This window comes from Uranotaenia lowii, chromosome 1 (genome assembly GCF_029784155.1).
Source record: "Uranotaenia lowii strain MFRU-FL chromosome 1, ASM2978415v1, whole genome shotgun sequence".
NCBI lineage: Eukaryota > Metazoa > Arthropoda > Insecta > Diptera > Culicidae > Uranotaenia > Uranotaenia lowii.
Window position 1 is genome coordinate 194,759,585 of NC_073691.1, and position 26,080 is coordinate 194,785,664.

Below are 26,080 nucleotides of genomic sequence, written 5' to 3' on the forward strand. Positions count from 1 at the left end.
CAGGAATACTGCAGATATATCATTGAAACTTGATAGAAAACAGGAATACGTATTAAATCCATTTTAAAGCCATTACTCTGACGCATCTGTAAATAAACTTTGCATTAACACTTGCCCCAATATACGGGACAAATGTAAACTTAGAAATTTGATTGTGCCAACATTTTTAAATATTTGACTTTCGAAAAGAAAATAAAAAAAAACGCTGAGAACTTATTTAGTGATGCAACTGACATTTTTTTAAATCTCTATATTTTTTGCCGTAGTAAATTAAAAAAAAAGAAATTCGCACTGTATTTAATATATAACAAATTTAATATATTTTTATAGCCATAATAAGTGTTGTTTGGGAAAACTTCAAGCTATAATGACTCATGTCCACGAGTTTGGAATATGGCGAAACATTTTTTTAACATAATTTTGGCGCAACAAGGATAGATATTCAAACTGCTTCGTAGGCGAGGATGGTTAAAAAAGCTGTTTGAAAATGGTTATTAAAAATCCTTTTTATCATTTTTTTTTTTAAATTTCTATAGCTTATTTTTTCAACTCCCAAAAATTACCCATCTAAAGCTTATCAGGAGCTGGAAGTGCTCATAATACAGAATATTAGGAATATACTCAAAAAACTGTCTCGAATCACGCTATTCATCGGTTTTAAAAATTCTATCTCCATAAAGTACAATTAGCAATGAATTCCAATATGCGAATCTTTTTCTTTCAATTAGTAATTTATGTAAACTCGAGCCGGTTAAATTTGCCTACCTTCTTCAAGCGGTGGGGGACAAAATTGGAAAAGATGGGGAGCTCTCATGTAAATTTAAGATAAAGAGCTTTTCAAAGAAGGGACCATATTTAAAAAGGTTTTTTTTGGGTACAGAGTACAAATTTCAGTTCTTGAAAAACGAGTTTAGAGATCAGGTTTCAGTAAATAATATATACCATCTTTGAATTGCAATTCAGAACTACAGCTGCAGCTCTCATTTCAAAGTTGTTGGTTCTGAAGAATGATGAGGTTTGATTTGAAAAAATGCTCTCTAAAATCTAAATTTGAATAAACCTTTACAAATTACATTTATTTTCGGAAGGTGTCGCAAAGCACAACGGGTCAGCTAGTAACTAATAATGATCAGTTCCAAAGATCGCAATCTGTGCATCTGGTTTTTACGCAATATGACAGATGTGTTCTGATGGACAAAAAAATTTATGTTAAAACCGGATTTAAGAGATCAAATTCTTCGAGATGCCTACTCATGAAAAGGTTCCAACCAGATTCCAATTGCTTTTTCCAGGTGAGTTTGTGTAAAATATCATGATTTTGCAAAGGTGTTGCTTCTGTGGTAAAAAGAATAAATCAATACATGACTGAAAAAAGTGTGCAAAGATAAAAAAAGAGATTTTATGAAAAAGTTAGAATATTTCTTGAAATCATTAATAAATTTTTTTTTATATTTTTACATTAAATGTCATACTAACACCTTCATTTCATAGAAAGTTTTTAAAATGCACGCGTTTGTAACTGCCCGGATTCTAAACGATCATAGCCTTAGATTGTCAAAATGCGAAATACAGGTAGCGAAAGGTAGCTGATTTCTTAAACTTTTTATCAATTTGATTTTTTTAAAGATTTTCTTGCACTAAAATTCACTTTTATACTGGATTCAAAACTACGTCAGTTAAATTCAACACGAAACTATCTGCTGAATATCAAAATATATCTGAGAATTCAACGGATTGTTTTGTAAAATCTTTAACTTTTTATATTTGGTACAGCGTAGTTTTGACTTTTTCGATAGCTGCATGGAAACTGACGATATTTTCAGTGAAACTTAGTAGCGACGGAAATGTTTACATGTGATTTCGAGGCGATCCTTCCAATGATTTTTTAGATAGCGAACCAAAATCCAGAAAAGTGCCTTTGAGAGACCTCAGAACAGCTATACATAGGAATTCTATTCGACCAAAGTTTATATTATAAATCAATCTAAGAAGCTTGGGAAATCTAACGGTAGGCTAAAGTTTGAATAAAAGTGAGAATGATTGATTCTATGAAAACAAAGAATTTGGAAGGTTTTATAAAGCGCTATCCGAACATTTCGATTATAGAAGTGTCGAAAAAGTCAATTCTTCTGTCTGGCTCATCCAACAGACTTGAAACAGCAAAATACTTCATGTTGCAAAGTTCAAAAAGTTGTCAATCGGTAAAATTAACAATAAATAGGGTCAAATGTACGTCTCGGTGGTCGAGTGGTTAGCGTTGTAAGACGGTAATTGCTGACTCACTGATGGCATGGGTTCAATTCTCATCTCGGTAAGTGTTAAATGTTAATTTTAAGTTGCTAAGACGGTGTATGTCTTTCAAAACATGCGCTGAATATTTAGAGCGGAGTGAAAAAGAATAATAACTGCAAAACCGATTTTTTTAGAGGGCAACTGGTAGATCTCCAGCCAGAAATGTTTCGTTGACAAGTCTCACCTGAATGTTCCGGTGAAGATCGAGGAAAATAAGAAGAAAGATTTGATATCTAGTTTTAAAGAAGACTGGCAGTTCCTGGAAGCTGCAAATTAGTAAGTGCAATATAAAAAGATTTTTTATTTTTATCTTAAAAAATCAGTAAGTTTATTTTTGCTCTGCATACATGAGAATTTTTTTCATGTGACCCGCCAGCAAATCTCATCATAAAAAAGATAACTTATTCTGATTGCTTTTGTCTAAGCTGACTAAAAAACAGGCCTGACTTAATTTCTACACGGGTTAAAGCTGCCCATCATTAAAATAAACAAATTACGGTGGTCAAATCGTGCGCTACATATTTGGACCGCTAGCGGGTAGTTATTTTGAAAAATTTCCTAATGGGCAGCAAAACGAATACTTTAGATGGCACCTGGCAGGTTTTCAACTAGAAAGTTTTCATTGAAAAGCCTCACCTGGATATTCCGAAGATAAACAGAAGCAAAAATTGAAAAATTTTAAGTCTAGTTTTTGAGGAGGCTTGCGATCTGTGGAAGCTGCAAGTACGCTGGTGTTTCATAACATTGGCGACTCCAAATGTGACCATTTTCGCTCCAACATAGTTTATATACTGTTTAGTTGGATCTGGAATTGTGCCATTACGTGAAAACTCTGGTGAAGTGATAAAAAGTAGAATATGTTGTTTTTGTGCCGAATAAGGAGAACCGGCTTAATTTCTCATAACTTCGACCAAGTTCAAATTTTAGTTCAATTTTGAAAACTAAGCTTCAAAAAAACAGAAAACGTAATCTGAAATAGCCTTGGTTTAGAAAAACGGTGGTTTATAGTATACGTTTTAAATGGCGCACGCGATGTCTAAAATTTAAAGTCGAAAAACTTCTTCTTTGGATACAAACTCAAGATTTCTGCAATAAATTCAAATCAACCAAAAAGTCGTTTTCAAACGTTTGCTAGTGATGTAATTACATAACGGTTGCGATACTTGATTTTTTGCAGAATTTTCAAGTAATGGCCATATAAGTAAAATTAAATTTTTATGTGTGTATGGTAAAATTGACTATTTGGATTTGAAAACTTAACACCATTTTTGTTTCTTCTGTGGATCCAAACCTGATAATGGGTTTTGTGCCTATTCATAAATTCTTTAAATAAAATATTCCGCTAAACAACTTTGTCGAAGACCGTAACTTCGTATCTTACTAAACAAAAAAGTTGTTACACGCTCCTCTATTTTAACTCAAAATTAAGTACGACCGAGGTTCAAAACATAGTTCGATTCTAAGAACTTAAAGTTAAGTACCCTTTTTCCTCCTTGCGATGGTTCAAAACGGAGTTCGAACTGCGAACTCAAAATTGATCCTTTTTTATCCTTCGGCGAGGGAGCAAAGCTGCGTTCGACCTTATGAACTAAAAATTGAACTCTCTTTGTTGGACTGAAAACACTTAGCGAGTTCAGTTCGAACCGGAACAGCAACCAACGAACACGCCGCAAAATTTTGTCGTTCCGGAACAATTAGGGGAAAGTTTTCCTAAAGGGCCTATCGGGTTAAATGACCCTACGGCTGTTAGATGAAATGGCTGACTAGATAGCTTATCTGACCAATGCATTTTGAGGGTGATACGCTTAGAACATAAGGCAAGAAAGAATTTTATGAATTAACAAACTCATAAAAATTTAAAAAATCATACAAGGTTTTGATACCTTTTAATGTAATATTTCGACTTTTAAAAATTATACGTAAAGAAGCTTAAAACAAAAACTAGGATGGTTTTTGTTTCTTACACAAATGAACTTAAGAAATACAACATATTTCAGCTTTTGTGGAGGTTTAATATTGATTATATAGCGGAATAATAGAGTGTTTTTATATGCCACCATCATGTTTGTAAAATGCCTCCATCCTAAAATAACAGGTAAAATAGAATAAATAAATGATTTTTATCATTGAACCTTCAAATCTAAGCTCTAAATAACATGTTAAGAAAGAATTGAAGATCTAAAAACAGATTTGATTAAGTTTTTCTCATGGATGAACTGCCTCCATAGTATGGCAACCCTAACTTTTGTTTTGTTCCATAAAATTATAATATACATAGATTTTTATAAAACTTCAGCTTTGTGGTACGGATACTATTACTTTCTAGCAGTTTCAATGAATTCATACGGAAATATTGCCCAAAAAACAGAAATTTTGTTCAAAACATAAACAGGCGCATTTAGCCCGCACGGTTTGAGGTTCGGCATTTTAGACAACACTTATAATAAAATCGTTTTCTTGGAAACAGAAGAAAATTTTAACAAAAAAATTACTCAAATGTATAGAAAACTGATGCCTGCACACGTGTATATAGTTTTTGTACACATATTCGATGTGATATTTGATTAAATCAGTGTTCTGCTTGATAGGCGCATATAGCCCGCTCCTCCCCTACCGGAAGACTATGAAGGAACTTCATAATGGAATGCATGTTCACCGTGTCAGCGTAAAATTCTGTCCGTCATTGTCACCATACAGTGAGCGGCTTGGAATGTCCGGAAACTTCCGGATGTTGTTTACTTCCCGTAGGAAGTAACATCCAGAAGTTTTCTTTGACCGGGAGTGTCAAAACTTTCCACCGCTCTGTAAGTGCAATGCAATGTACCGGAACAGCAACATCCGGGTACAACAAATTTTAATCATCCTTTAATTCCCTGAAAATAAGCTATCCTCGAAAAAAAGGATAAATTCGAGTTCGGCTGCCGAACTTAATATTGAGTATGCCTATCAGAACTTAGTTTTGCGATTGCCAGACAAACTTAAAGTTGAGGGCTGCCACTGAAGTGCTGTTTTGAACCAAAACTACTTAATTTTGAGTTTAAAAAAAAAGAGCGTGTAGCTGTTGAATAGGAATATGTCTTTTGGCATTGTAAATCAATCAATTCAACTGACGTCACTGCTTTTGCCTATCGAAGTTTTCCTTGAAAAGTAGTCATGCAATACCTCGCTAGGCACAAGCAGTGATGTCAGTTTATTTTTTGATTTTCAATGCCAAAAGATATACCCCTATTTAACAGCTAATAACTTTTTTGTCTCATAGAATACGAAGTTACGGTCTTCGACAAAGTTGTTCAGCGAAATATTTTCTTTAAAGAATATATAAATGGCATAAACCCCATTACCAGGCTCAACTCAACTCAACTCAAAAGTTAAATGGGACATGTTCTTCTTGTTAAAATATTGAGTCCTATTTTAACAATGTCTAGAACTTACTGCATATAATAGGACAAAAAATCGGTTTTATTTACTTCGTTTTAGAACCAGAATTCAAAACGCATTGTTAGAATTTTCTAAAATTCTTCAACGAAATATGTAATGCAATAACGCGTAGCGGAAAATCAGATTCAATGAGAGAAGAAAAACCTTTTATGAATTTAAATGAACCTAGTCTGGCTAGCATGACAAATTGTTCCAGCAGAAATAAATAGAAGCAAAAAAAAAGCGTACATGGTTATTGAAATTAGCATAAAAATAACCGAGTGACCGCGTGTCCACCGCCATTGTGCCAAAAGAGGATAAACGGGCAGGTACCCGAAGGAAACGGGAAAATTAGTCCTTTTCCACATTTGTTAGACCGTTCGTCCGCCGGCGGCCTCGCGAGGAAAGGAGGGGTGGCGGCGAGCTGCGTCTGATAACCATGAAATTTTGCGGAAAAATAAAGAAACCCGTTCCGCCTTTTAACCGGGTTCAGTTCCAGTTCCAAGATTTGTTTTGTTTTTTTCTTACGTGAATGTAGGTTGATTTCGTGGCGTGCTTCCCGATAGCCGCGTGGATCACTACACACTGCACGGTTTTGGTTTTATGCCCTTTCGTGTGATACGGGAATCCACGTGGCTTTGGGACATATGAAATTTAAGTCAGGGAACTGTGAACTGTGCGGAAGGCTGACCTAGAAACGATGTACATTTTCTTGGTATCAAAACAGGTTAAGGTCCCCATAGCTGGAGAATTTTGAAGATTCACAGAGTAGTTCTTTTTTATTAACACAAGCATAATTTTTTTTCGATGATTCAATTATCGTTTACGAACTGTTTGAATGGACAACGTGGGTCGCACCTCGATGATAAGTATTGTGATTGATGTACACAATAACAAATACCAAACAACTATAATAAATAACAAATATAAGTTTATGTAAAATCAAAGACGGCGTTGGAAAAGATGAGAGAAGTGATTTGACAGTTGAGGAGTGAAACGTGAAAGTGATAAGCTGAGTATTTGATAAAAGAATAAGCGTTTACAAATCGGGAAATGTTTTAACTGGACTCTACAGACAACTGCACTTTAGGCGATTTTTATTTTTCAAGTTATAAAGAGTTTTCAACAGACTTTCCTCTACTACTCACGAATGTGACAACTGAGCTATAATACTTCAAACTTCATTTCTTCCAATAATATTATGTGAAATATGATTGTTCTGGGATAGGTTTGAATCGAGGGATTGTAATAAGTTGTAGAGAAACAGTTGCATTTGTGTACACGCAAAATAATTTAGAAATTAATTCTACGGGATTTCTCACGGAAAAGAAGCTCTTAATGCATCCCATCGATTCTACGTGCGCCTTGTATACAAGACGTACGAATGCATGAATTCTTATACGAAAATCGGCAGTCCTCAAACAGCTGAGCTGCATATTCATTTCCGGGAAAAGTTCCACCACTGGAGATCGGTAACAAAATTTTCTGCACCCGATTAAGTTTCCTCGTTTGACTCCGGTAAGTGATAAATACTTCAAACATTATCGAATTAGCAAATTAAATTGCTCCCAACACCAACAGCACATCAAAACCCGGAAGCACGGATCAGCAATAAAGGCACCTTGGCTCATGTAGCGGCCGGAAAGGGGGGAAAACGGTAAGAAGGTGATATCCAAGTTCCTTTTTTTTAATTATTTCAACAAAAATTTCGATTCCAGAATCTACCCAGCGGGATCAGTAAAGGTTAGTGTTTTTTCTTTTGCTTGACTTGTTCTCGTTTCCCTTAAAAATAAAATAAAATGGAAATCGATTTGTTGATATTTTTCGTGAATTTGAACAGTTTTTTTTTTTCAAGCAAACAAAAATAGAAGAAAACAGCCAAGGATGAGGAACATACCCAGGAAAATAGAAAGGCGTTGGCTCTCTGAGGAATTTAGGATTCCAAGCGACCAAAAATTATGGCCAACTTCGTTCTTTCCAAGGGCCGCCGAGAAGGCATAGAAGCAGTCGGATCAATTAATCAGAAAATACGGATCAGGTTAAAATCTTACTTCAAAAAAGATCTGCCGTACTGATCAATTTTGATTTTTTTGTTTATTTTTTTCAGAATTCACAATTGAATCTGACTAGCAGAAATCTGCTGAACTTTTTATTTATTATTTGCAATAATAACAATTTAGAAATTAATTCTACGGTATTTTTCACGTAAACGAAGATTTTGTTGCATCTCATCGATTCTATGTGATCTTGATATAACTTCATTACCATGCTCATCTTATTTTTAGCCATCTGGATGCACTGCTGGTCACAGAGAGAACATGACGATGATTTTCTTCTTTGAAGCCCGTGCCGGCAAGGTTGCCAACATTTTTTCTCAAATTGTAAAAACATGAATATAGGAAGTCTTGTAAAAACGTGAAATATCCGAACTGAAGACCTTTTTTTGCCATTCCTACTAACAGGTATAAGTATCGATCATGGTGGTATCATTTGTTATGGGTTCTTCACCCCATTTTCTCGATTCAGTTCGATAATTTACTTTTTTTGTGTACATTTTATTTAACGAAGGAGTTTGTTTTAACCCTCCAATAATTTACTAAGCTGTCAGTTTGAGTGGCCCAAATAAGTCGATTTCTGAAAATCTAACACATTGAAGGTTGAAATTGATTCTGGGTTCATGCAAAATGATGATCAGTTTAGGTAACGGAAAGGGGTCGCGCCTGAAATTCGAATAGAATTTTGAGACATTTTATTCGAGAAGAACATGATAAACCATTTTTTCAAAAGCTTAATTTATTATAAATGTTTTATCCGAAGACCGCATCAATAGGAGTTATGATAAAAAAAAGCTATGAAGCTTTGAAGAGTCAAATAACAAAAAGTAAACCATAATCTCCGTTTAATAATCTCCGGTTAATTAACCTCACAGAGGCCTAATGAATCTTTTATCATAACTCTTATCGGAATGCAGTTTTGTGAAGAAATAACTTCTATAATTGAAACTTTTACATAAAACTATAAGGGAGAGTGGGGATACTTGATCCCCTTTTCTTATTTTCACCATATGTTTTTGGAAAAATTTAGCAACTCGCCGTCTTTGACATTTTCTGACAGATTGTAACTTCAAGTTTCTATGCTCCAAAAATTAGAACAATACTTAAACCCGTTGATGAACTAGAAGCATTTTCGTGAGAGTGAAAAAATTGCGATTTTTCTGGAGTTAGGGGAGACTTGATCCCCTATTGAAGGAGACTTGATCTTTTATTCAGGAAGCCCTAATCCTTGTATAAAAATCAAACAAAACCCCAAGATAGAATGTAAATTGACTATTTTGGTCATGTTTGTTCTCATTTCACAATTTATAGCAGACATAAGAAGAAAATTCTATAACTTTGTCTCAACGCTAATAACATTGCATACTTAAAGGCGCTATTTTTTATAATTAAGAGAAAATAAATTATTTTTGCTATTTTCTTCAGACAATTGTTTGATAAATATTAGTTTTTGGATAAATATAAGTAATTTCGTAATCAGCAAACATGACGATCAATTCAGAAGAAGAATATGCCGTTTGGAAGAGGGATCAATTGTACCCAACTGTAGGGATCAATTGTACCCATAATCAACATTTTAGAAAACTTTTTCTGAAAAAAGTTGAGAGTTTTAAAGTGATGAAGAAAGATCTTCAAGTTACATTTCGTGAAATTTTTCAAACAAAGTTCAATTAATCAAACAACTATTTAGTTAACAAATTTTAAACTGCAAGCATTGTTATTTTGCTCATTTTGCACATTTTTCTAGAACATTTGATCTTTGTAAATTGAAAGACATTCCAGTTTCGAGATATAACTAAGGAATCAAGTATCCCCAGGGATCAAGTATCCTCATTCTCTCCTATTTATAAAAATTCATCCGATAAAGACCAAGGACATTGATAAAAATTTGGTTCGGCATGTTCCATTAGAACAAAACGCCCGAGGTTCGTGGTTAAAAGGAATCTTTCGATGGCTTGGATTCTATAGAATATTCAATCAAGTAGGCTCCCATATAAAGGATGTGTCACATCAAATTGCATCACGGAAAAACGCCTAAGAAATTTAATTTTTAGGAATTATATCTTTAGCTTTCGCTCATAATCATATAAGAGTGTATAGATCACGTTGGCCATGCTTCACTGTCAATTTTTTGTAAATTAATCCGTCGTTAATTAATCCTGCGCACTCATTTCGAGAATCCGGAGTTGTCACATCGGGACATCGGTAAGATGCTGGGAATCGTCCAATCCACGGTCAGCAGAGTATACTTAAACGATACTTCGAGAACCTAACCATCGACCGGAAGGTGAATAACGGCAATAATGGATGCTTCGTCAGTGAAAAAGATCACAAGCGCGTAGTAAAGCAGTTCAATGGTCAGAAAATCAATCAAAATAAACACTCAGGATACGTTTCTTATTTGAAACATTCTGACTGTATAATAGGAAAGCGCCTCTCGCAACTGCTTCGCCCGACTGGTATGCAATCTCGATCAGCGCTCCACTCAGCTATGCAAACCGAGTCGCATCATTCAGAATCATCGATTCTGCAAACATCGCATATCAGAGATGAGTGAGATACAAACTGACCCATTCTGAATGTCATTCACTCAGTATCCGCCTGGTTTATTTGAAATCGAAAACACGGCGGAAGTGAACATCTTTCCCTGACTAAGACAACTACAATTTGATTTTATTCTTACTGGTGTAAAAAAACGCTGTAAATTCAAATAAATTTATTAATTGGCTATGTTTAAAAACAAACAACATTTGCTAATGATCGGTTGAATGTATCACTTACTCACTGCCTGAACCATTCACTCCTGATCCTAGACGAACATGATTCGCCATATGCATCGCTCTTTGGTGAGATTCCAATTGGATGATAGTGCTGCACTGTTTTGACAGCAAGCATCGTGCGAGGTGATCTATATGTTAGCGATGAATAGAACGAACGATGATCGGATAGGTCCAGTAGCAATCAATAACAAAACCCGATCGCTATTCGTTCAGTTGCGAAGTGCAATCAGGAACATTCATTGAAAATGAGTGATATTCGGAACCCTGAAGCAGTTTAGACGTGATCCGAGAAGTTCGGTCCGGGATGTCGCCAAAAAGCTGAATTTGTCAAGTGCATTCGTCCAGCGGACCAAGCAGCGGGGCCTGCGTACATACAAGGTTCAGAAGGCTTCTAACCGAGACGAAAGGCAAACATGGTGGGGAAGACGCGAGCCTGGAAGCTGTACACCGAAACGCTGACGAAGCCGCGTTACCTGGTAATGGACGACGAAACCTACGTCAAAGTGGACTTTCGTTAGCTACCGGGCCTGCTGCTCTTCACCGCAGAGGACAAATTAAGCGTTCCGGAGGAGATTCGTAAGCAGAAACTACCCCAGTTTGCCAAAAAGTACATGGTGTAGCAAGCGATCTGCTCTTGCGGAAAGCGCAGCGCCCCCTTTGTGACGACGGGCAGGTAAACCACCAAGGAGTGCCTACAGAAGCGCTTACTACCAATATTGAAGCAGCACGAGGGCTCGTCCATCTTCTGGCCGGATCTCGCTTCATGCCACTATTCAAAGGACATGTTGGAGTGGTACGACGCCAACGGTGTCACCTTCGTGCCAAAGGAAATGAACCCGCCCAACGCGCTGGAGCTTCGCCCAATAGAGAAATATTGGGCAATTATGAAGCAGGCCCTCCGGAAGAACCCAAAAGTTGTCAAATCGGAGGTAACCTGACGTTGTACAGAACGTTATTAATGGGCTAAAAAGGGCGAGCATATGGACTTGGGCTCGAAGTATGAATAAAAAAATAATTCCAAAATTTGTTTAATAGTTTTTATTTTACTGTTTAAAAGTTTTAAAAGGATCGGTCTACTGGGCGAATTTAGAGAATATAACAAAATTAATTCGTTCTTAAATTTCCCGTTTTTTATGAATTAAATGTAAGAACATTGGCTAAATTTCTCTGGCTGAGTCTGGAATAATATTTGAACTAGGTTCAGATCAAAACTTCATTTTTCTCATTGGGATTCAGATTCCGCATAACATACTGATTACCGAATTAGAAATCAGTTTCACATGCTACTTTCGATACATGCAGTTGAGTCTGCTCTCCAAGCCCTTTGGATGATTAAGCTTAGAAAATGTAAACGGATCAAGCAGGGGTACATAAGAAGTTTAACTTACGTGATTTTATTAATTTGTAATCATTGCAAAACTTTAGATTTAGAATTCGAATGTATAGTTAACGTTTAACCGATCGCGACGTACAGCAGTCTGCTTATTGAATCATATGATGTCTGGTCAAATGCAAAAACAGGAAAAATCAGACTTTTTACTAAAAATCAGGGAAAAACGGAGGCTCATCGGATTATCAGGATCGGCTTCCAAAAATCAGGCATATCCTGAAAAATCAGGCATATTGGCAACCCTGCGTGAGGGAGCAAAATAGTTTCAAAATTTAGAAACATGGCGAACTTTTTATCATATCCGATTTCATCTGACTTCAGGCGACATTTTATACGATCTTTCCACTATGCAGTTGAAATTGCGATTCGAAACATCATTGTGAACGACTTAAGTGATCATTTCTGAAATGGTTCCTTGTTTGCTGGGACTGGGACAATAATTTTGTATTATTGAGGTCTTAATTTCAAGAGAAAAACACATTAAATTAATTAGTGGATCTACTTGGCAAGTACTTATCAAAAAAAAGTGTCTTGGTACTTTAACCGACAAAATTGACTCCCACTTGCTGTAATCACTTGACACAATCAGGAAAGATCTTTCCTTATCGTTAGAAGTTGGTTTGGTAGACTTCAGTTTATGCATCAATTATCGTTAAATTTTCAGAAAATTGCCCATTTTTATCAGATGGTTTCATTAGTTTGGCGATGATTTTGCTACTGTCTACAGTTTTTAAAACGGATGTTCTGAAAGTTCAATCTTTCCCGGGGTTCGGAAATTCCCAATTTTTTTTCTCCCCGGGATAGCTGAAAAAAATCTGGCAACCTTAATTAACCACTTAAAAAAGATTATTTTTTAAAGTATTTTCGAAATATCTTGTTAGAACTTCAAAATGTTTATACAGTGTTTTAAGCAAAAAGGGGAAAACTTTGCTTTTACTAAATCTCTCTAAAAAATGTTTTTTACTTAAAATCACTCGCAAAAAAATTATGGTTAAGAACTGAAAATTCAAGACAGGGCCGGATTAAGCCATCGGGAGGCCCGGGGCAATTTTTCTCTGGGGGCCCCTATAATTCGATTTTTTTCTCAAATGCTATCAGAAAATACAAAACCTTTTAAACGTGTAAAAAACTGGAGATGAGTTCAGTATACTATCTTCAAATAACCATGCTGTCTGCGTAGAAAATAGTTTCTGGTATTTTCAAATAAAAATTGTTAATCAATCACATGCAAACGTTGCGGAAGTGTTTAGAAATTTTAAAATCATTTTTGTTTAAACCCTTATCACCAACTTAAATTCTCTAATTTGAAAAATGACCGGATAGATATTTTAAATGATTTTCATATCATCATTGATAATTTGCGGTTTGTGCTTATTCGAGAATTATTTACCTAGTGACAATAAGGAATTATCATGAATATTTGAAACATAGAAAACAAAATTTTAAAAATTTTAATTTCAAATCAAGTTCTGAGAAACAAAATATGAATTAAATAAAAAAAGAGATACAAAGTTACAATCAGATCAAAAGCAGAAATTGCACCAAATATGAATTTCAATTCAATGTCTGTGAAACAAAAAAAATCTTTTCATGCGATGTTCATGAAAATGATTCTCATCAGATAAATTTCTTTTATCAAATTGTTTTTTCTAAATGTGACGAAAGTTTCATTCGATGCCCTCAAAGCCAAAGGGGTATTAGTGTAAAAAGATAGGTTGAAAAAAATTGAGAATATAGATTAAATATTTAAAACACAGAATCAGTTATCAATGAAAAAATCAAATAAGGAATTCAAATAATACCTTAAAAAAAGATCCTGAATTTTCAAAATTCAGAAAAAAAAATATGAAACTGAATTTCAGTAACTGAAGAAACAACACAGGATTTGAAAATCCCTATGAATTGAAGCTGGAAAAAGATAAGATTAAGATCATTGAAATATTCATATTAGGAGAATCACTCAATGATGCTAGCAACTCAACTATCAGATCGTTTTTATGATAATTTGAGAATGATCATTTGGAAAATGATATGCTGAATTCAGGATATTCACTTCAGTAGATGATAAAATTTTGGTTAAATCAGTTGAAAATGTTAAAATACAAATTTCAAGTCTTAAACAGAAATTGGGATGGAAATTCAATAAAGAAACCCTGTACTGTCGATTGGTCCAATTTAAGCAACTACAGTTTTTTTTAAAGATTTTACTTTTAAAAATAGGGAGGGAAAAGGGTTTAGAATTACGAAACCAATGAAAATTTCAATAATAATGATTGAAAAGTGAAAAGTTATAATAATACGCGGTATTAACCCAGATACTGCCTGGGTAAAATTCTTTAATGTTTATCATAAAGCGAAATTAGCTGCCATTTGAGTGCAGTAAACCATAACTTGGAAATTTAACGTAACAATAAACATTATAGTTGTGCAAGACGTTAGAATGTAATGAAAATGAGGAGATGTTTTTTCTTTATTGTACCTGTTCTGTACAGAATATCGTAACTTATATGTTGCGATAAAAATGAAAATTTGAGGTGTTTTGCCTCATATTCTTCTTAATTTTTTATTTCGGCTTCGGTTTTGTCCAGAAGATTTTGATATACTCAGCTCGCAAAATCTGGAAGAGCTCCTTCACTGCTTACTCTAGAGGGCCCCTTGACTTTTTTAAGACAAAAACTATCCTAGATATTATTTCACGGGGTCCCTTTAGTTTGTAAAATTCAAATTTTCATTACGATTTTCTAGTTTTGATTTCTTTTCATGGATTTGTAGTAGTATGATTAAAGTAATGTTAAAACTTTTTTCCCTCGGGGCGCCCCCTGGGCCGGGGGGCCCGGGGCAATTGCCCCTTTTGCCCCCCCTTTAATCCGGCCTTGATTCAAGATATTATTTTAAAAATAGTCATAACTTAGAAACGTTTATTGATACAAATATAACTTCTAAGAGAAAGTTGCTAGAGTTGGTAAGGCTAAAAACATCGTATAAAAGCAATTTAGACGAAGAAAAAACAATTATTTTAAACTCATGATTTTCAATGTCTTGAATTAAGGAATCAATCCCCACCCTAATTGAATATATTAAAGATCGAAAATGCACATTTTGCATAACACTACGCATGTACAAATATAGAAAAAAAAAAGTCAGGATATTGATCATAATTGAGGCGCTTGGGATCATAGGGGTGCAAGTGCCTAAATGATAGTTTCGAGAAAACGCGCTTCAAAATTGTGTAGCTGCTCGATTTCTCAAATATTTATCGAACTCTCCCAGTTTTAGTTTAATCAAAAAAGTGTTCAAAAAATTATAAAAAATTTGAATATATTTTTGACGGTCGCCATATGAAGATTGAATAAGCTATTTGGCTTGTTGCTCGACCATTTCCCGTGTTTCTATCTGCACCAAGTTTGCATGTATCCTTCTGATAGGCCCAGCAAACCAAACGTATTTGAACATTCACTGAGGAAATCGAAAAGCATAGACTAAAGACTTAACGTTAAACAAACAAATTCAGAAAACAAACCTGGTGCCCGAGTCGGGGTCGGAGCCTGTTGATTAGTGTTCGACTTGCCAAAAGTGGTCAAAGCCGACGAACTGACGCCAAATAGCACAATTAGTATACCGAATAGCATGCTTATGCTACCACACCGTGTCATTTTCTTTAAGGCACCCATTTTCGTTCACTCTTACTTTGTGGTCGTGATTTTTGCAAACTTTCACTTTCTTTTTGCAGCCTTTTCACGTTTTCGTTTGTGCTGGCCCCTCGAGAGAATTTTTGCCGTTTTTTTCCTGTGCTCGTTGAAAATCTGACGTATTTCTCAACTGCCACTCTGTTCGAACGCTATCGCCTTTATAATAATCTCACTACCATTTAAAAGGAATAACAAATCATAATCAAACGAAAATCAAACAACTATTCAACAGTTTATCGGTGGTAGATCAGAGGCATCAATCACTTCAGCACATTGCTGTGAAGCTCCAGGATACACCATTCATAGCTTATTAGTGCAACAATTCCAATCCGATGAATGGGACTACGATGCAGTCTTGCAGGCGAAACCTGTTTTTCCACCTGTTTCTTGGAAAACAAAATCCAACAACTAAAGAGGTGAGAACAAAAAAACTATCCTCAAATAAATCACCGAGCGGCGACGCGATCCTGCTAATTCACATCCGTAAGGATACCAGCGAAACACGAAAAAAAATCCGACTAACAATTAGTAGCGCGCGGAAAATTAGCTTTTGCGACCGTATCGCAACAATAGTTGTTTTAAAATGAGTACCAGAATCGGTCCCGGACTTGATTTCAGCTCTGCGATGCCGTTTATTTAGTTTTTTTTGCGTCCGTGCGCCTGCGGCATTCAAATCGGAATATTTATCTGCGAAAAAATCAAACACCAGCTCCGAAGATCTTCCTGATGGTAGGTACGGTCCTTCACGACGAGATCCTCAATTAGAGTTCAAAATGAGAGTAGATCGGACTATGAACTGGTCTCGCCATGATTAGTCAGAGACATTCATTTGACGAATTTACAATTCAGGAATCAGAATTCTGAAGTATTGAGAAGTTTAGGGTTCCAGAATTCAACATTCAGAAATCAGAATTCAGAAATCTAAGTTCAGAAATCCTTATTTCAAATTGAGAATTGGTTACTGAGAATTCAAAATTAAGAATTCAGAAATCAGTATTCCGGGTTCAGAATTCCTAATTTCGAATAGAGAATTTGGCAATAAGATTAAGAATTGAGAACAAAGAATTTGAAATTTATAATTGAGAATTGTGAATTGAGAATTGAGAATTGAGAGCTGAGAGTTATGAATTGAGAATTGAGAATTGAGTGTTTAAATTAAAAATTGGAAATTGAGAATTAATAATTATTATGAAATTGGAATTGAGTATTGAGAATTAAGAATTGAAAATTGAGAATTGATAATTAAAAATTGGGAATTGAGAATTGAAAATTGAGAATTGAAAATTGAGAATTGAAAATTGAGAATTGAGAATTGAGAATTGAGAATTGAGAATTGAGAATCGAGCATTGAGAAATTAGAATTGAGAATTGAGAATTGAGAATCGAGAAATGAGAATTGAGAATTGAGAATTGAGAATTGAGAATTGAGAATTGAGAATTGAGAATTGAGAATTGAGAATTGAGAATTGAGAATTAAGAATTGAGAATTGAGAATTGAGAATTGAGAATTTAGAATTGAGATTTGAGAATTGAGAAATGAGAAATGAGAAATAAGAAATGAGAAATAAGAAACAAGAAATGAGAAATAAGAATTGAGAATTGAGAATTGAGAATTGAGAATTGAGATTATAGATTTAAGATTTAAGATTTGAGATTTGAGATTTGAGATTTGAGATTTGAGATTTGAGATTTGAGATTTGAGATTTGAGATTTGAGATTTGAGATTTGAGATTTGAGATTTGAGATTTGAGATTTGAGATTTGAGATTTGAGATTTGAGATTTGAGATTTGAGATTTGAGATTTGAGATTTGAGATTTGAGATTTGAGATTTGAGATTTGAGATTTGAGATTTGAGATTTGAGATTTGAGATTTGAGATTTGAGATTTGAGATTTGAGATTTGAGATCTGAGATTTGAGATTTGAGATTTGAGATTTGAGATTTGAGATTTGAGATTTGAGATTTGAGATTTGAGATTTGAGATTTGAGATTTGAGATTTGAGATTTGAGATTTGAGATTTGAGATTTGAGATTTGAGATTTGAGATTTGAGATTTGAGATTTGAGATTTGAGATTTGAGATTTGAGATTTGAGATTTGAGATTTGAGATTTGAGATTTGAGATTTGAGATTTGAGATTTGAGATTTGAGATTTGAGATTTGAGATTTGAGATTTGAGATTTGAGATTTGAGATTTGAGATTTGAGATTTGAGATTTGAGATTTGAGATTTGAGATTTGAGATTTGAGATTTGAGATTTGAGATTTGAGATTTGAGATTTGAGATTTGAGATTTGAGATTTGAGATTTGAGATTTGAGATTTGAGATTTGAGATTTGAGATTTGAGATTTGAGATTTGAGATTTGAGATTTGAGATTTGAGATTTGAGATTTGAGATTTGAGATTTGAGATTTGAGATTTGAGATTTGAGATTTGAGATTTGAGATTTGAGATTTGAGATTTGAGATTTGAGATTTGAGATTTGAGATTTGAGATTTGAGATTTGAGATTTGAGATTTGAGATTTGAGATTTGAGATTTGAGATTTGAGATTTGAGATTTGAGATTTGAGATTTGAGATTTGAGATTTGAGATTTGAGATTTGAGATTTGAGATTTGAGATTTGAGATTTGAGATTTGAGATTTGAGATTTGAGATTTGAGATTTGAGATTTGAGATTTGAGATTTGAGATTTGAGATTTGAGATTTGAGATTTGAGATTTGAGATTTGAGATTTGAGATTTGAGATTTGAGATTTGAGATTTGAGATTTGAGATTTGAGATTTGAGATTTGAGATTTGAGATTTGAGATTTGAGATTTGAGATTTGAGATTTGAGATTTGAGATTTGAGATTTGAGATTTGAGATTTGAGATTTGAGATTTGAGATTTGAGATTTGAGATTTGAGATTTGAGATTTGAGATTTGAGATTTGAGATTTGAGATTTGAGATTTGAGATTTGAGATTTGAGATTTGAGATTTGAGATTTGAGATTTGAGATTTGAGATTTGAGATTTGAGATTTGAGATTTGAGATTTGAGATTTGAGATTTGAGATTTGGATTTGAGATTTGAGATTTGAGATTTGAGATTTGAGATTTGAGATTTGAGATTTGAGATTTGAGATTTGAGATTTGAGATTTGAGATTTGAGATTTGAGATTTGAGATTTGAGGAGTGTGAGATTTGAGATTTGAGATTTGAGATTTGAGATTTGAGATTTGAGATTTGAGATTTGAGATTTGAGATTTGATTTGAGTTGAGATTTGAGATTTGAGATTTGAGATTTGAGATTTGAGATTTGAGATTTGAGATTTGAGATTTGAGATTTGAGATTTGAGATTTGAGATTTGAGATTTGAGATTGAGATTTGAGATTTGAGATTTGGAGATTTGAGATTTGAGTTTGAGATTTGAGATTTGAGATTTGAGATTTGAGATTTGAGATTGAGATTTGAGATTGGATGATTGAGATTGAGAATTGTGAATTGAGAATTGAGATATGGGAATTGAGAATTGAGAATTGAGATTGTTGAATTGAGAATTTGAAATTATGAATTGAGAATTGAGAATTGAGAATTGAGAATTGAGAATTGAGATTGAGATTGAGAATTGAGAATTGAGAATTGAGAATTGAGAATTGAGAATTGAGAATTGAGAATTGAGAATTGAGAATTGAGAATTGAGAATTGGAGAATTGAGATTGGATTGAGAATTGAGAATTGAGAATTGAGAATTGAGGATTGAGAATTGAGAATAGAGAATAGAGAATTGAGAATTGAGAATTGAGAATTGAGAATTGAGGATTGAGAATTGAGAATTGAGAATGGAGAATGGAGAATGGAGAATGGAGAATGGAGAATTGAGAATTGAGATTGAGAATTGAGAATGAGAAATTGAGAATTGAGAATAGAGAATTGAGAATTGAGAATTTAGAATTGAGAATTGAGAATTGAGAATTGAGAATTGAGAATTGAGAATTGAGAATTCCAATACAGAATTCCAAAATTTGGGATTCAGAATTGGGAAATGAGAATTCAGAATTCTGGTTACAGAATTTCTTATTTCGAAGGAATTAAGAATGAAATATTGAAAATTAAGAATTGAGAATTAAGAATTGAGAATTAAGAATTGAGAATAAAGAATTGGGGATTGAGAATAATGAATTGAGGATTGAGAATTCAGAATTGAGAATTGGAGTTGAGAAATGAGATATGAGAAATAAAAAATGAGAAATGAGAAATGAGAAATGAGAAATAAGAATTGAGAATTGAGAATTGAGCATGGAGAATTGAGAATTGCGGAATGAGAATTCGGAATTTAAAATTGAGAATGGCGAATTGAGAATTGAGAAGGGAGAATTGAGAATAGATTATTGGAAGCTAAGAAATAAGAATGGAGATTTGAGATATTAGAATTCAGAATTAAACATTAAGGAATTAAGGATTCTAAATTGGGAACTTAAAACTCAGGATTAAGAATTTAGAATTCTGTATTCAGAATTTCAAATTAAAATCGAGAATCAAGAATTGAGCATTGAGCATAGAGAATAGATATATAATTATTGAGAAGTGGGAAAATAAGAATTGAGATTTAATCATTTGGATTTGAGGATTGAAAGTACTGAATTGAGAGTTGAAAAATGAAAAAAGATAATTGAGAATTGAGAATGGAGAATTGTGAATTAAGCAATCATAATTCAGAGCTCATTCAAAATTCAAAATCTGAAATTTGAATTGAGAAATTCAGAATTCAGAAATTCAGGATTCAGAATTGAGAACTAAATATAAAAAATTAGAATTCTTAGTTTGGAATTCTGGATTCAGAATTCCTAATTCAGAAATGAGAATTGAAAATAAAGAATTCAGAATTAAGCATTGAGAATTAAAAATTCAGATATAAGAATTTGGAATTAAGAATTGAGAATAGACAAAATATTTAAAAAAATAGATTTGAAAATTGAAAATTGAAAATTGAAAATTGAAAATTGAAAATTGAAAATTGAAAATTGAAAATTGAAAATTGAAAATTGAAAATTGAAAATTGAAAATTGAAAATTGAAAATTGAAAATTGAAAATTGAAAATTGAAAATTGAAAATTGAAAATTGAAAATTAAAAATTGAAAATTGAAAATTGAAAATTGAAAATTGAAAATTGAAAATTGAAAATTGAAAATTGAAAATTGAAAATTGAAAATTGAAAATTGAAAATTGAAAATTGAAAATTGAAAATTGAAAATTGAAAATTGAAAATTGAAAATTGAAAATTGAAAATTGAAAATTGAAAATTGAAAATTGAAAATTGAAAATAGAAAATTGAAAATTGAAAATTGAAATTGAAAATTGAAAATTGAAAATTGAAAATTGAAAATTGAAAATTGAAAATTGAAAATTGAAATTGAAAATTGAAAATTGAAAATTGAAAATTGAAAATTGAAAATTGAAAATTGAAAATTGAAAATTGAAAATTGAAAATTGAAAATTGAAAATTGAAAATTGAAAATTGAAAATTGAAAATTGAAAATTGAAAATTGAAAATTGAAAATTGAAAATTGAAAATTGAAAATTGAAAATTGAAAATTGAAAATTGAAAATTGAAAATTGAAAATTGAAAATTGAAAATTGAAAATTGAAATTGAAAATTGAAAATTGAAAATTGAAAATTGAAAATTGAAATTGAAAATTGAAAATTGAAAATTGAAAATTGAAATTGAAAATTGAAAATTGAAAATTGAAAATTGAAAATTGAAAATTGAAAATTGAAAATTGAAAATTGAAAATTGAAAATTGAAAATTGAAAATTGAAAATTGAAAATTGAAATTGAAAATTGAAAATTGAAAATTGAAAATTGAAAATTGAAAATTGAAAATTGAAAATTGAAAATTGAAAATTGAAAATTGAAAATTGAAAATTGAAAATTGAAAATTGAAAATTGAAAATTGAAAATTGAAAATTGAAAATTGAAATTGAAAATTGAAAATTGAAAATTGAAAATTGAAAATTGAAAATTGAAAATTGAAAATTGAAAATTGAAAATTGAAATTGAAAATTGAAAATTGAAAATTGAAAATTTGAAAATTGAAAATTGAAAATTGAAAATTTGAAAAAAAAAATGTATTAAAAATTGGACCAAAGCAAATTTTTTAATTTTACAGGTTATAATCAAATTTGGAATCAGAATTAGAAGTCATTTTCCCCAGTTGGTAGAAGATATCTCCCTGATTAATAAAATTTTAATAAATAAATTCTGGCAATTTCGCTCCGTCCAGGCAGCCAAACTCTGGAGTGGCTGCCATATCACTCGCCAAACTAGCTGTTGGTGCTAGAGTTCGCGTGTCTAGAGGCATATTTTGCGCTCGGAAAATGTATGCTTAACGCTTTTTTTGCCAGTATGCTTCCAGCTCCCATCGACAGTCAGTTTGTGTTGAAGTGCTACGTCGTGAGCTTCGGACCAAAGCACGACCTCTCCGAAGACTTTTCCTGATTCCCATCGAACTCCTCGAACTTTTTCTCTAACATTCTATAGTTCTCTGAGTTCAAATATGATTACAGACATATGTTTCTTGTCGGTTGTTTAGTGAAATAGTTGACATAGAATCTCAATCTTTGTAAAGTATTTTATTTTATTGTATATTTTTCATGATTTTTAAATAATTTTGCCGAAATTCGAAAAATTGATTTACTGAATCTCGTCAAACGAAGATTATTTTTAGTTTGCGTTAGCATAAACAACGCGTACCTTTGTAGAATGACTCAGAAAACGAAAATTGAATATGGGAGCGATCTTGGCATTTGAACTGATTGTAAACCTGTAAATATCCTACCAGGAAATATTAAGGTATGAAATATTTAGAAAGAGGCTGATCGTCTGACGGCTAAGAAAAATACAACTTAGGGTAAAATCTCTCGAACAAAAGGAAGCAAAAAATTCGTTTTGGTATCCGCACCCATTGAAGACTGTATGACTTATGATTCGACTTTTCAACCAATCTTACCTGTTCACGAAATCTACTCATTTAGCGACGCTTATGTTTTCCTCAGCCTTATTTTTCTCGTTTTCCACACGCAACCAAGAGAAAATAAAAATCAAATTTCTACTTCTGCCCGGAATTTCTCTTAACAATAAAAAAAAACTTTAGCCACGTCAGTCGGGTGTCAGTTTTGGCAAAACGATAAATAATTGTATCACCAGCCAAATAGGATGATAATATTTCTGGCGGCATGGGGAGGAGGGGAAAGTCAACCGGAATCGGGCTCAAGCCAATCTAGATCAGACCCGGCTGATTTCGCGCACAAATTATGAACACCGGAACACTTAAGGTGACACGAAATTGATTACCGACAGGTCTCATTTTGCTCATTAGACGTGGCGGTCATTTTGGAGACCTCAATTAGTAGAAATGGCTAATTTGGTTCAATTTCTAAGTCGTTGAAAGATTCCAAAATAAACGACTTCCGAATCACAAAAAATACGATAAATTCACATTTCAACATTTTTTTTACTGAATAAACTCCCCAACTGCGCCACATATTCATTCATAGGAAGTGTGACTTTCAAACTAAGCATATATGGTGATAAGAACTTCTCAATACCGGACATGCAAAAGCCAGATCGTGGCAATTTTCCATCATAGTTTCTATTTCATGGCATTCATTACCAAAGCCGTTCATTCCAGATGGATTGCGGCACATATTTTGCATCGTTTTGTGTTCCGCTTTAGTAAATGAAGAAGCTCTAGATTTAAATGCAAACAGTGATACGTAATCATCTCCCATAATAGCTCACAGTACTTTTGCACTGGCATTTATCGAAAACAACTAGCAGATATAAAGCTGTTCTTTGTATTTGCTTCGATCGCAATCAGATTCCGTTCCTGACTTGAATGAAGGAGGATTTTTTCGACAAGGGTGATGTTATTCATAGCAAATAAAATTTTTACAGCAAATAGCCTGTATAAAAAAAAGCAGATAGCTAATAGCAAATTAACTTTCAACTATATGCCTAGGTCGTTTCATTGAACGGATTAAAATTTGGCTTTGAATTTTAACCTTATCAACTTGTCGATTTGTAGGAGAAAGATCAGTTCCGTAGTCAACTGAAAAGCATAGTTGATAGAATTCCGAAGAGTACTGATGTAACTTCAGGAAAATCAATGGTACTCTTTTAAAAAGACAGGACCATGTAACCGGTTGGTTACAAATCGTTTGATTTTTGTTTTAATTTTGTAGTTTTGTATGTTAACCCTTTAATGCATAGTGTTGTTTTAAAACAACACTAATCTAAATCCAAATATCTCGAAAACGCGCGGAAATTTTATAAAGATGTATTGACAAAAAATGTTTTTGAGATTAAAAGGAATTAGCCCATGGTATATTTTATAACGGTATTTCTTTGTTTTCGTGAGATATCGGACAAAGTAGGCGGAAAAAATGCAAAATTCAAATTTATTTATTTTTTCGAAAAAAGTAGTTTTTGGAAAATTGGGGGGGGGGGGGGGGGGGGTGATTTTCCAGTTTTCAAAAATCAGTCAATATAAAGGAACGTTAATATGTGGTGAAAAAAAACAATCATTTTAGTGAGCGAAAGGAGAAGGGATGGGTTGCGGGGGGTGATTTGTTCCTTTATAAAACAACCAGCGAATCTATAATAATAAAATGTTGATATTTTTTTTATTTGTAGGTTCATCAGGTATTTTAGAATTGTCCCTTTAAGAGCTCTTTCAAGAATTTCTCGTTATAAATGTTATTTTTCAATGAAAATAATACACACGTTGTTGAGAGATGAACACGTAGAAAAAAAACTCAAGTTATCTTCATTGTAGAGAAATGAATCCAACTTAGATGAAATTTCAGGGACTAGATAAGAGAAAATCGATGTTGAAAAACATGCGAAAAAAATTCGCCTTGTCTCCCGGCAGGACTTGAACCCACATCTTGCGCCTCTCCGGGGCCCATGTATTAACATTCTACTACAGGAGACCAACCTGGCGTATGAATATTATACTGGTTGAGTGTCGATGTCTATCGCAATGAAGGGAATAGTTCTCCCATGTGATCATAATCATTTTTCTTGGTCTATTTCTATTCCCATCATTTCATCTTACGGTAGTTAGAATCAAGTTTGGACATTTTTAAGCACGGCAAGATTTGCATTGCCTTCTCATACCCTGCACGGGTTGTCAGTTATGATCAGAAATGATGCGTTTGCCGTATTTGGATATTCAGCCAATTTCGGTGTTTGACACCGCCTTATTTCTATTTTTTTTTAAACTGCGACCCAGAGATGAGTCTTGACTCAAACATTCAATCAGCGAAATTTTTTTGTACAGAAACGAATCCAACTTAGATGAAATTCTCTTATCTAGTCCCTGAAATTTCATCTAAGTTGGATTCATTTCTCTACAAAAAATTTTCGCTGACTGAATTTTTGAGTCAAGATCCATCTCTGGGTCGCAGTTTAAAAAAAGTTATCTTCATTTTTTCCCTGAGTTTCTAAATATTAGCGCTCTGGTATTTAATATTTAATCGGAAGTATTTTACTTTTCACCGATAAGCCCGATAAACAAATTGACTAACATACATAACTAACGGGCATTGAATTCTTCATTGGGGTATTTTACTGAATCGTGATTTGGAAATTTAGTATTATAATTTTCAAATTTCAATATATTAAATTAACACTTTAAATATAAATTTGTAGAAAAAAACCGATTATCAAAATCAGTTTCTAAATTCTGGAACCGAATTTTATTTGATTTGCTCTTGAATTTAAAGTTTTCATTAAAAATTTTCATTTTAATTGTATTACAACAAATAAATCACAAAGAAAAGTGATCCATCTTTGTTCACTTTCACATAATTACCAATTTTTTTAATAATTTTGAATTATAAAGAAAATTATGAAATGAATAGTTAATTCTGAATGTTAACCCTTCGTTTCATAAAGTAACAAATTTGCAACAGTTTGTGTATGGAAAAAGTGAAAAATCGTAATATATTTTAAATTTTTTTCTTGATGTCCTCATAATTTCCAACTGTAAAAAATGATTTTTAAGGAAAAATAAAAAAATCATGAAATGAAGGGTTAATACTCTTCTTTAGTGAACAGTCTCAATCATTTCCAATTGAAATAGCCAAGCTTTCAGATAAAGAATATCAAACCTTTAGCTAAATTTTAAATTAAAATTTCAATATTATTGTGTAGATGAGCTGAACGCAGTATCGGTGACATAATTGCTGTAGATCTAGAAATCCAGGAGTGTTTGTTTAAAATCACTAAAAGATCTTCTGACTGTTTTGCATGATAGAATGCCTTGTTCCGAAAAAAAATAGTGGAATGATAAGGGGATAGTTTTAATTCACAAGGGAAAAATTAAAACCGTGGCAAACTGATTTTGGAAGCATTTTGCGTTTCAAACTCGATTTTTTTGTCTGTTTTTTTCCCTTCTTATTTTCTGGCATT

The 26,080-nt window shown here is 33.0% G+C and overlaps 1 protein-coding gene across 1 annotated transcript in view; it reads right to left on the reverse strand.

Moving 5' to 3' along the window:
- The window catches only part of LOC129742289 (uncharacterized), a 36,955-nt gene extending 20,747 nt beyond the window's left edge, over positions 1-16,208 (reverse strand). Inside the window, exon 1 of the mRNA XM_055734174.1 lies at positions 15,454-16,208. Coding sequence (XP_055590149.1) covers positions 15,454-15,604 — 151 coding nt within the window. The 5' untranslated portion in view covers positions 15,605-16,208. The remainder of the gene's footprint in view (positions 1-15,453) is intronic.
- Between the last annotated feature and the right edge of the window lie 9,872 nt (positions 16,209-26,080).